The sequence below is a fragment of the Miscanthus floridulus genome, chromosome 13 (assembly GCF_019320115.1).
Source record: "Miscanthus floridulus cultivar M001 chromosome 13, ASM1932011v1, whole genome shotgun sequence".
Classification (NCBI taxonomy): Eukaryota; Viridiplantae; Streptophyta; class Magnoliopsida; order Poales; family Poaceae; genus Miscanthus; species Miscanthus floridulus.
Window position 1 is genome coordinate 51,950,364 of NC_089592.1, and position 12,918 is coordinate 51,963,281.

The 12,918-nt window shown below is 42.8% G+C and overlaps 1 protein-coding gene across 1 annotated transcript; it reads right to left on the reverse strand.

Moving 5' to 3' along the window:
• LOC136500489 (mitochondrial carrier protein MTM1-like) lies at positions 1-6,269 on the reverse strand. The gene is made up of 10 exons (XM_066495844.1): positions 5,817-6,269; positions 5,633-5,707; positions 4,579-4,707; positions 4,420-4,479; positions 3,804-3,974; positions 3,529-3,622; positions 3,282-3,373; positions 3,036-3,185; positions 2,783-2,841; positions 1-510 (listed from the first exon to the last, which is right to left on the reverse strand). Exons 1-10 carry the CDS (start codon positions 6,054-6,056, stop codon positions 381-383), a joined length of 1,200 nt encoding a protein of 399 aa, XP_066351941.1. The 5' UTR covers positions 6,057-6,269; the 3' UTR covers positions 1-380.
• Between the last annotated feature and the right edge of the window lie 6,649 nt (positions 6,270-12,918).

Below are 12,918 nucleotides of genomic sequence, written 5' to 3' on the forward strand. Positions count from 1 at the left end.
TGTGCAAAATTTTTCCTGTAGTTTCTAGGGTATTATTGATCAGCGTCTGCACTACTACACCTTCAATTACAGGAACTACCTATTAAGTTAACCAAAGCAGCTTCAGGTCCGCCCAAAACATAAGCTTAGACGATGGTCCAAAACCTGCTAGGCAAAAGTGGAGCCTGCTTCATGGCAAAACTGATACGTTATCCTTGACTGAAATGGACATTGTCCATGAAAAAGCCTGTCGAGTCTTGACTGTTGGGCACTCTGATCTTCCAAGTTACACCTAGCCCTGCCCGTCCAAAGGTCAGAATAACCAGGCCTACTTTAGGAAAACCAGGGTCGGTGTTGTTTGTACAAAGTGAAAGGACTTCCATCTTATCAGCAAAACTGGGTCATGAGGTGTGCCTTTGATGAAGAGCATACTTGACAACCTCATAGAAGGAAATGACAATACCAACTGATGGACCAGCACGTGCAACACGTGGGCCGACGCCAGTGAACAGCCCTTTCATGCCTCCAGACCTGCCAGACACGTGGGGCAACACAATATAAGCAAGCAGCAAATCAATTACGAGTATATTATAGATGCCCCTTATCAAACCAATTACTAAACTAGAACTAATAAGAGAAAAATATATGGAAGTAGGGAGCTCCACGTCACCCATTTTGCCGTTCACATTTGAACAATTCTAACCTAATGGACACAAATGTAGCCAGGCAAAACTAACTAGATCAAAGATCTGCAACCTGCTACAATTTCTTGGGAATATCAAAACTAAACATGCAAGTGGCTAAAACGTTCTTCCTTAATACTATTACAAAAATGAATAATAATATAGATCTATAATAAATTACATGAACGATGGCAGATTATTTTTCTGCAACAATGTGCAGGTTCAACATACTAGTTCTTTCAGAAATCTTGCTGAAAGTTCAAAGGAAAAAAGTGCAGGCTCAACATCAGCGAATTTGACCGAGCACGATTTATACACAAGGGGAAAATGAGTGCAGCATGTAGGCGATACATGGTTTTGTACCGATGGAATGAATAAGTCATGAATCAAACAAGCAAATGCGCAAACATCTTGGGAGGGCTGCAAATGGTTCAGCAACTGTGCCTAAAAGACCATGAGCCTCATTTATGGCACCTATCCAATCCGCCTTACAATTTTCCAGCCTGTGAAGTTGCAGCATTGATTTGTGTCGATGCTCAGTTTGGCACCAATGTGGTAGATCACTATTCTCACATAAAAATGACAAACAAATTGTTCAAACAGCGAAAACTAAATCCACTAATCTAAATGATATGGAAAATTGTTTCTGGAATTTTATGTCAAGTGAGGTTCACCCACTAGATTTCCACTTATGACCCAGCTCCTAAACCTTTAGGTGTATGACAGAAGGGCGGCCCTGACATTACAAATGTTTAATAAACAGTTTCACCTTCCATGTGCATGGTCGTCAATCTCATTGGTTTCCAATATGTACATAAAAGGAATTTGTATCAGCATGTTTCCCAACCCACCTATTGGTGTGTGTTTTGCGAACAGGTGTATTATATATAGTGAAACATACTGTGACCCCGCCCCACCACCACAGAAAAAAACCATGGACCCAACCACAGAACCAGATTGTTGGTTTGATGGTTTCTGGATTATTTTGGAAATGACCACCCAAGGAAAATCAAATTTTCTCTAACAAAAATATGCCCTCTATTTTCATCGTTTTTGCTAATTCAATCTTCTAAAGCCGTCCAACTCTGATCAACTTCCTTATTACTCATAGTCATAAGAAACAAAAATCTAATATTATTTTGTATCATATATCCTATTAGCTTTTAGTTTGCTAGGTTTCACACATAAATGTTCAGAAGATGCAACTTTCAAGAGCAAATTCAAGCAATACCTACAGAGATGTCAATCAGTAAGTAAACTCATTGATCATATTGATCCTATTAGTTTAATTGAAGAAATTATTATATGTGAATTATGCATAATAATTGCTACAACAATGTACTTAAGTTTGACAAATACAATCAGAATGACCAAGGGATTGACTTAGCTTGATCTAGTTTTCTAAGGTCTTGCTCTCACTAGCTTAAGGCATATTCCTGGTTTCCTATGTCAGCCTATAAATTGAAACTAACACAGATAAACAATAATTAAAAGCAAATAATCTAAAACCTGACAGCAAGTCCTTATTTTCGATGTATTTAGGATAGTAATAAACTGGAGTTTAAATTAAGGATAACCTCCAAAATGTTGAATTTCTTGCGATGATGATGAAAAGTCATATATTTCAAAAAGAATCTTGCGACTGTTTTAGTCAAATAGATCGTAAGATTGAAGTGTTGATCAGTCTGCCAGGTGCATTGGCCCAACGGCACACCAGACTCCACTTACATTCATGGAATATTTTACACACAAATTTGCTAATCAGATTTCTTATATTTAATTGAATGGAACCAGCAAATGAGAATGTCATACAGTCAGGGATGAGTTTTAAAAGAATTTTAGTCTCAGGCCGACCTATATGTCATATACCTGGGGTTTGCAAACTGGGGTGTAAGAAATCAATTAGGTGAACCCAACTTGCTACTGAATAGAGGCAATGGTTGGCAGCAACTCTATTGGGGTACAGTGGACAACATAGCAAGAGCATAGTTATACGACCAATTGACTGAGCCATATGTAGTGTTCAAAACTGAAACCAACACAACCAGTCAACCACAATAACAAATGTACAGCCCATCAAACATGCTACTTTATATTTTGGGAATGAGGTATTTCCATACCTCCAGATCTCAGTTAATGTTTGCCTTGTAGTCATCCTCATTGCCTTCTCAGTATCTTTCTGAAATTTAGAAAGAAAGGAATAAGAAAAACAGAAACAGGAATAAGAAATGGCAATATGCAATATGCTTTCAATAAAAGCAGAGGAGACTTAAAAAAAATGGCAATATGCAGAGTATGCCCACATAAGAAAAAAGGTAGCAGGTGAAAAACAATGGAACATGAAGTATAAAGAGTACCAAATAATACACAAACCTCTATCTGTCTCCTTGTTTTTGCAACATCCAGAGGGCATGTAGCACCAGCAGCAAGACTGCCTGCTACAAAACCAGCAGCAAAATTTGCTCCCAATACACTAGCTGCATTGCCTTCTTCTCCAACAAGACCAAGCAGTTTTCTTCGAATCTGCACATGGTGTTAGCAAAGTGAGATTCATGTCATGAAAGTGCGGCATGAATTTAACAAATAGTAGTTCCCATGACCAAGAGGGCAGAAACTTACAGGCTCAAGAGTTGACCAGCATATAGCGGAGAAAGGAACATCTCGAGCAAGTTGTGCACCCACCCCAGTCCACAGAACACGATAGTTTTGTACTGTTTCACCAATCAAAACAATAAGCTGTTAGAATCAAGACAAGAATAAGGGAAGTTGACAAGTGCCAAAATAGTAAAGTTGATGCCGACATGTCATCCGGTTAAAAAGAATATGTATAATCAACTAGTTACAGAAACAGTTAAAACCAACATACCATTCTGACTTGAACTTGCAAGTGGTGAGAGAACACCAACCAAGGTTTTCCACATTCCAGGAGGCTTTACGCCAGGACGAAACTCTTTATATGCCTGTTACCATAGACTAGTGACTACTTGATATTTTGATGTCGAATGGAGGGAAAAAGAGTTACATAAGACTAAATTGTGCGCAGAAACAATGATCTGAGATGAATGCCTTATAAGACATAACTAAACTATAAACTACATAAGGCATAAGCCCATATATAAAACACTTCACATGGAGGTGTACCTGCATACGCGTCCTTGCCAGCTCAATTGGAGAACAAGCAATACATGCTAACGAACGTGCAACAGATCCTGCTACTAGCGGTGCATATGGTGTCAAGCCAGGAGCATTACTTCTTGTGAAATCCTCAATCCCGTTGCGGAATATATCATAACAAGGCAAGTATATCCCAACCTGTTTGTGATCAAAGAAATTAGTAACAGGTGCAATTGGTTTAAACATGCAAAGTAATATGGATTCAATTTACGTTGTACAAATGGGGGAAATGGAGAGAAATGGAGATAACAAGTTATACAGAATTGTTGGGTGATATGGTTAAAAATTCAAGTACTCAACACAAATTACAATACTACACGCCTCAGTTAGACAAGTGCAACTTAGTCCAAGAGGTAAACCCCATAAAGCTTCTTCTACAAAAAAAAAATGAAATATACATATCTCACCATACAAAGGACAAAATAAACTAAATTTGCTTTCAAAGCTAAGTGAAAATTATACGAATACTTCAAATAGGACAGATTGAAACTACTAAATAGATGTTCCACAGGCAACAGAGCAGCATAGAACATTTATAACAAGGTAATCACCACAAAAATGGAATGTGTAGTAGATAACTTACAGTGGGTACACCTAATGCTAAGCCTGCATTTGTTCCTCTCCATAGTCTACTGAAACCCTCCTAAAACGACCAAGTAAGCACTGCTGTGAGTTTATCTGTCCATCATATATTGCCACTTGCTCAAAAGAGAAAGTATCAAAAGAATGAACACTTAGTTACCTGTCTGACCACTTTCAAGAATACATCAAGTGTTCCCTTGTACTGGAAGCAATCAGGAGGACAAACTGGCTCACTTCCTAATACGAGACCGCGTGTGCATGAAGGAGAGCATCTGAATTCAGACAGGATCTAGAAACGTTGAAAACACATCAGCAGCAATCCTCAAGTCAAGTCTAATACACTAGTTTGAGGATCAAAGCCATGAGAATGGAATTGGACTGTTGACAACTGACACAGTACCACCAACAGTATTTTTAGAAATGAAATTTTGTTTTATACTAACATAAAAAAGCACTTGCAGTTTTCCAATAAAGCTGTGGTCATCAAAGACAATAGCTTTAACTAAGAAATCAACACCATCTATATCAACTAAAAAATGGGTTGTCTACACACACATCCTAAAATTGGTTGCATGGCCAGAATCATCACAGACCTCATCCTAACAATCAGCACTACAGTTTAGTACCCCAGTGGTCTTATAGCAAGATAAATAACATAATGAGTACATCTACCAAAAAGTAACAAAATGCAGCCAAATCCCACATTGTGCAATAGCTGAAACACCCCTGACAAACTACCTAAGTATCCATATCTGCTTGCTGAACAAGCAGTTGAAGGAAATGAACTAAGAAGAGTCTCTGCAATGCACCCGGTTCAGGTTGGTTGAGCAGCCCACTGATCACTAGCACAAACACAAACCAATCCATGCCATTCCTTACCCGCCTTCCTGGCCAAGCATGAAAATCACAAAAAGCATGTCCTGAAATTTGCATGCTTTTGGCCCAAACAAGCAAAACGACAATAGCTGACAGATGAGCATAGCTACAAACATTTGAATCACAATACTGACTTGGCCAATCCCACAGGGGCCATGCCAGGAGCCCAGCACTACACATAGACATCTATAAACACAAGCTCCATTTCGGATTCCTCTCTAATCTAGTCACCCAAAATACAAAACCTACACGTAGGCACTCAAAGCAGAGATCAACCACTCAGTTAGCCATTGCCAAATTCAAATCGCAACCAGAACAGAATGAATCGGATTCCTCACCGCATTCGGGCCGAGCGCCGCCATCTGGGCAGGCTGGTGGTACAGCACCCCTGCCGCCTGGGCCTGCAACCTCGTCTGCATCGAGACAAAGGAAACGCGTTAGACGCCGAAGCGGACGCACACAAACACTCTCGGGGAGGAGAGGCCTGCGTGAGTGAGGGAGTGAGTGCCCCGGGGAACCGACCTTGGCGACATCGAGAGGGTTGACGATGATAGCTGAGACGAAGGCGGCGCCGGCGGCGGACAGCGCGCGCTCGAACATCCCGAGCTCCTGGTCCGCCCTCGCGGCCAGAGCGGGACCCGAGGAGGAGGGGGACGGAGAGGACGAGCCCTGGTGTGAAGGCGTTACGCCGCCCGAGAGGTCGACCCGCGCGGCGGCGGCGGTCATCCAGGTGGGGAGGGAGCCCCGAGAGCAGCCCACCATAGCGCCGGACTGGCTCGGGAACCCTTGGCCACGTCGGCTCCGCTCGAGAGTCGAGATCGGGGATTCGGGCGGCGGCGGGGGGAGGGGGCGGTGCAGCGGGCGGCGGCGGCGGCTGTGGTCCCTCCCTCTCTCTCTCCCTCTAGAAGAGGAGGCGGCGGCTCCTGGAATAGAGGAGGCGGAGGGAGGAGGAAGGGGGAGGGTTGGTGTCGCTTTCCAGAGACCTGTGAGGGCGTTAGGTTTTCTTTTTGAGACTTTTTCCTGCAGGGCCATTATAAAAGTTTCTAATTTTTTCTCTGCCACATAAATTTTGGTTGCCCCTCCTCAGTCCCTCAGCACAAAGTTTTGTGGTCGTGTGTGCCACTTCCTTCAGGATACAGAGTGACGGCCGGTAATGAAGGGATAGGAAGATCTTTTTGCTCATGTGTCCAGGCGTCAGGAGCAGAAATTTTTACTTGCCCTTGACGCCATAAATTTGACAAACCAGTTACACAGATTCAGAAAGAGATCTCATTCAAAAACCAGAACAACAAATTTGACAAACCAGTTACAAAAATTTCACAAACCATAACAGCATTTCACAAACCAGTCATAACATAGACCAGACCATTGTTTTGGTCATGACATAGACCAGACCATTGTTTTGGTCATGCACAGACCACTGTTTTGGTCTTACAAAATGCAGGTTATGGTCAATAGACATACCACATGAGTTATAAAATATCTGGAGTTTTGAGTCATCCCATAGACAACAACTAAATGTCAAGCTTTTTTTTTTGCTTCTGGTACCCATAGCAGGACTATCTAGAGTTGTAGATACTTTGGCTCTTGTATTCATAACAGGACTGTCAAGCTTCCTTTTCTTATTCACTGCTGTCTTGGGTCTCCCTTTATTCTCAGTTGTGTTGGTATCGTCAGAAGTGTTGACATGCTCAATTTCTAGCTCCAGGCTAGCAGGAAACACAATGCTCAAAGGCACAGGCTACAGGCTTCCAGTTTCTGGCTGGTTGGAGCCTGTTCTAGATCTTCTAAAGCAAAAAAAAAAGTATCGGACTAGTTGACTTATAAACCTGTAGTACAAGGAAAATGTCAAGAACATGAGCCTCCGTATTGGTTTTCTTCAGTGACATGGAAAGCTTAATGTAGTGTCTAACCCTATGGCATCATAAATTAGTTAGTGCATTGGTTTGCTTAGGAGTAAAAGCAGTACCTGATCAAGGCTGCCATCAGCCACCTACGAGTCGTCACCGGAGCCCGTCCTCCCGCCGGCAGTGCTTCGTGTGAACTACTTGCCGCAGCAGCATGCTGCTACGCCCTCCGGGTCTTCTCCTCCTCCTTGACCTTACAGTGCCTTGGTGACCTCGGCGACGGTGATGAGGCGATACGCGCTGGCCAGGAGCACCAGCGTGATGAGTTGGTACGCCTGCAGCGCCTTGGTGACCTCAGGCGACGGTGATGAGTCCCACTCCCAGCAGTAGTAGCAGGGGGAGCAGCAGCACAGGCATCATGGCGTCATGCGGGTGAAGCTGCTCAAGCCCCACGAACACGCTAGTGCTCCTGGCCAGGCGTACCGCCTTATCACCAGTCGTCGAGGTCACCAAGGCGTTGCTAGACCAAGGAGGAGAAGACCCTGAAGGGCGCAACAGCAGCTGCTGCAGCAGGTAGTTCAGACGAAGCACGCCGCCGGGAGGATGGGCTCCGGTGACGACTCGTAGGTGGCTGATGATAGCCTTGATCAAGTATAATCATATGACATGACACCACATTGATCAGGTATATGTGATAGCTGTAGTACAAGGAAAATGTCAAGAACATGAGTCTACCTGATTGAAGCTGCTAAGGCAGAGGATGAGCTCTTTGATTTCTTAGAACCTGCTACTGTTGTTTTCCTCTTATTTCCAGCAGCTGCTTCAGTTGTGGCAGTTGTACCAGGGGGCAACTCAGGGAACACCATTCTGGTAGGAACAGGAACAATGCTTGTTTCAGTTGAGGCTGGGGTTGCCTTTTTCTTCTTCCTTTTAGGTGGTCCCCTGCAATAGATAAATACAAACTGTCATAGCTGCTAAGTATGTCACATACAACCCAACACAAAAATCTGAAACAAAGAATCTCACCCATCAGCAAGCATTGCTGCAATGTCTGCAGGATCTCCATCTTTACAAGTGTACCAGTGATGCCCATATTCATGGCAAATAGGGCACTGGTGCCTGCCTTTATTGCCTTTGTTGCCACCTTCAGCACCTCCTCTAAACCTTGTCTGCCTCCTTCTACCAGCAGTTGATTTGAGAAGAGGTGGATGCATGAAGAAGCCATGATCAGATTTGGGCCATATGGACTTATCAGGAATGGCAGGGATGATACCCTCATAAGCTGACCTGAACTTCTACACTGAGTAGTAGTTGTCCACATGGTCTTCAATTTTCTCTCCTCTTATGCTAGTGATGTAGGCCAGCACATGCTTACATGGTAGGCCTGAAACCTGCCAAGCCCTACAAGTGCAAGTCCTTTGTTCCAAATTCACAACAAATCTGAAGCTTGATCCTCCTCTTGCACACAACTCTACAATGCCATCGCCGCTAGTTATGACATCAATATCTAGGTTCCTGCTTTGCTCCTTCAGCTTATCCACAATGTGTGGAAGTATCTTGCCCTGCATCTGCCTTGCAATCTTCCTTCTGTGGTTCCATTTGATTAATAACTTATGTCTGATTGTATCAAGCAAGTCATCCAAATGCATGCCTTTTTCACCTTTGATCCAGTTGTTGAAGCTCAGCTAAATTATTTGTGACATAGTCTATCTTACATGTGACTCTAAATTGACTTCTGGTCCATAACTTCTTATGGTTCTGCTGTAGATAAACCATAGCTGCTGGCTTAGCTGCTGCCATTGCTGACCAGTGTTTCTCAAAAAGGTATGAGTTCCAACTGTAAGATGATGCCCACAAATGATCATCAAACACCTGTCCATGGAACATTTTCTTAAAATTTTGAACAAGATGCCATATACACTCTCTGTGCTCTGCATTAGGAAATACCTCACTCACACCGGCCATCACTGCTTGACCACAATCAGTACAGAAGGTCAGACCTGGTGGACTTCCTATAACATCTCTCAGTCTCTCCATGGACCATATCCAATTATCATTTGTTTCTGAATCTATGACTCCAACTGTAACTAGATACATCCAGTTGTGCCCATCTACTGCACAGGCTACACATAGTTGACCTCTAAACTTGCCCGTGAGAAATGTACTATCAACTGACAAGTATGGCCTATAGCCTTGAAGAAACCCATCAATACATGGCTTCATGGCAAAGAACGATCTATTGAACCTAATCTTGTTATTAATGGTATGATGATCAATAACTACAAAGCTACCAGGACAAGATTCCTCAATTTGCAACTTGAACCTATACAGATTGTCAAAACTGGACCTCCAATCTCCAAACAATTGGCTGTGAGCTAGTTCCTTACCATTATATACTCTCTTGTAAGGCACAACCACCTTGAATTTATCCTTGATCCTCTTCTATAGCTCCATAGCTGACACCCTAGGATCCTCAAATACCCAGTCCTTCACCTTTTCACAAACCAAAAACTTGGTTGCACACTTCACTTTACCACCTCTTCTTGTGCTCTGACACTCATGAGGATATGGGTTCTTCTTCACCTACAAATATGTCACACCAATTATAAGTAAATCAACAAAAAAGCAAGATGGCAAGAGTTACCTTCACTGTTGTCTTGTCTGCACCTGTAGATGCAAGAATCCTCCACCTACATCCATCAATTTTAGCACTGCAGTAGACCCTGTACCTCCCTGGATCACTCTTCTCTATGTTAAACTCAAACTCATTTCTGATTGCATGTGTAGCCAAAGCCAACTTAAAACAAGACATTTTTTCATAGATGCTGCCTACTGTCATGGGTGGGTCATTTTTGCCATACACTATTTCAGGATTACTAAGTGAAACTTTATCTTTGACCATTTCATCTGCCTCATCCTCCTCATAGTCATCATCATCAGAATCAGATCCCCATTCAGAGTCAGAAACAGGTACATCCTCCTCAAATGCATCAGTACTCTTGGTCCGTGGCTCTAATTCTATGTACATGCCCTCCTCATCCACACCCACGTGCTCATTCTGTGGCTCAGGATTGTTTAGGTAGTTGTCATCATCAGTGGTTGTTGCCGTTTGAGAGGAAGCTTGTGTTTGAGTGGAAGCTTGTGTTTGGGTTGGTGCTGGTGTAGGCTCAGCTAGGTTACAGGCTTGCATAGAGGAGTTAGGCATTTCAGCTAAATCATGCCATAGTGGAATGACTGGTGTATCAGTACCCATAGGATGGTAAGCAAAGGTCAACAAGCAGGTCTTGGCACTAGCATTTTTGGAAAACATAGCAACTAAATCATGGCCACTGCTGACTTTGATGTTGGACTTGGTTTCACCACAGTAGTAGAACGTGTCAACAATGTCACCATAGCCACAAGGGTACTTATCCACAATGTCTTCGACCAAATCCTTGAAATTTGTTGTGTCGGCATCTACAACTGTGCTTATGCTAAACCAACGGCATCGAGAATTTGTCGCAACGATCCTTATTTCTAATCTGTAGCTTGTTTTAGGGTCCATCCTACATACGAACACCCATCGATTAAGGCAAATCTACGGCAACAAACTAAGCACCTACAATTAGGCTAAGTGCATGACAATGGAGGACAACAAGAGAAGAAGAAGAAGACAACAACTTACCCGTCTGAAAGCCACGCCGGACGCACCTCCGGCTCCACCATGGCGACTCCCTGGATCTCGCGGTCACCCTCAACCAAGGCCCCTGCTGCACGCGGCCTTGGATCCAGTGGGTCAACCTCTTGATCCCTACCCCATGAGACCCCCTCCTCACGTGTGCAGATATGCTTGGTCACCGCCGCCTCTTCTCGTCGCCGCCTTGGTTGGATCTCGCGGTCACCCTCAACCAAGGCCCCTGCTGCACGCGGCCTTGGATCCAGTGGGTCAACCTCTTAATCCCTACCCCATGAGACCCCCTCACGTGTGCTTGGTCACCGCCGCCTTGGTTCCTTCGGCTAGGGTTTTGAGAGAGAGAGAGGAGCTCGAGAGAGAGACGAGAAATGAGGAATGGCATACTGTGGTGTCTTTCGTGGGACTTAAGTGGATACAGGGGCAAAACGGTCATCGTATCCCTCCGTTACCGGGCGTCACTCTGTATCCTCACGGAAGTGGCACACACGACCACAAAACTTTGCGTGAGGGACTGAGGAGAGGCAGCCAAAATTTTTGTGGCAGAGAAGGAATTAGAAACTTTTATAATGGCTTGTAGGGAAAAGTCTCTTTCTTTTTCTCGTGTGGAGACATCGTGTAGTCGTGTCTCGATTTGTAGGCTAAGTCAAAGTGTGATCTCAGCACTTACGAAGAGGATGGTATTGATTGCAAGATATATATTTTTGACATTATATCATTCATATTGTGCCATTTTGATATTAAAAAAACTCGTTAATAAGCAATAACTTTTATCTAAAAAATACTAACATGCCAAAAACGTCACAATAAATTCTTTGATGAGTACAAATTTCATTAAACAAGCTATATGAGATTAGTTGCCTCATGGCACATCCATTTTTACGAGCCAAAACCAGATATGATATACTTCATGAACGTTAGGCACAGTGAGTTTGATCCTTACATACATTGTTGTCTCTCTTTAAAATTTGAAATCCCATGAAATGCCTATGAAGAATCCAAATACAATCTTTTTTAACTAAATATTCCATTTTCATTTTCACACCCTATGCGAATGCAAAGATAAGTAAATACTACCTGATAGCCATGGCAGTGGCAATATGCGCTCTTTTATGCAGTTCATTTTTTTCAATGTAAGCATAGAAATTCATAAGCACAACTCTAGCTCTAGTAGCAGCTTATACGGAGAAGCTGGAGGAACCACACCAAACTTTAGGAGTTGTTTTCTGGTAAATAGTAGAAGACACAAAGCTATTTTTAGGTCAGGAGGAAAAGCTACACATGGCTTCTCCTCGAGTGCTCCGGCTCCTCCAAATGTACAAATAAGCCCTAAATCTTCTCATGATCATCAATTCACCAATGTACAATGGTACATGCATAGGTAGAAAGATAGTAGAATTTGTGTATTGATAATTTCTGAAACCAATATAATCTTTCTATTTCTGTCACTATTTTTATTGGATTGATGAATCGGCAGTTATAACCAAACCAGAGGAAAAATGACCGATGGGGACCAAACCGAGAGACCAGAAAGCTTTCTTGCCTAACGAACCACAAGTAGAGCGTTTGGCTTGTGCACTTGTGATTGCGCATCACTCGCTAGACGTCTACTCACTGCATGACGCCACTGCAACCGTCAGCCGCATGAACACTGGGCTAACCAAAACCCCCTATAATCTATTCTTTTGAGTTTTCAACCAAAACCCCTATAATTTATTCTTTTGAGTTACCAAAACCCCCTTATAATTTGTTCTCTTGAGTTTTCAACCAAAACCCCTATAATTTATTCTTTTGAGATTTCAGATCCTCATCACATGTGAGGTTCAGAAATTTATACGATTTTGCAAAACTCTACAAGAATTAGTTTTATTTCCACAAGTTTGGAGGATAACTCCGGGTTTGAGCAGGAACTTTGAACTATTTCCGCTTCTTGTTAAACGTGCTTCACTTCTTGTTTAACGTGCTTCAGAAATAAGAACAAGTCAATGATGAGAATATTTGGTCGCCATGAATTTAAGATAAAGTAAGACTTCCATGCGATACTATCTACAATAATGATCTGCATGGACTATTGGAATTTTTTTTGTACGTTCAAAGCATCCAGTGG

Excerpts from the sequence above, each read along its gene's own strand:
- LOC136500489 (XM_066495844.1), bottom strand. The coding sequence starts at position 6,056 with ATGGTGGGCTGCTCTCGGGGCTCCCTCCCCACCTGGATGACCGCCGCC. Across the intron at positions 4,708-5,632 it reads CGGCGCTCGGCCCGAATGCG|ATCCTGTCTGAATTCAGATG; the intron begins GTGAGGAATCCG and ends CAACGTTTCTAG. Across the intron at positions 2,842-3,035 it reads AAACAAGGAGACAGATAGAG|AAAGATACTGAGAAGGCAAT; the intron begins GTTTGTGTATTA and ends TCTAAATTTCAG.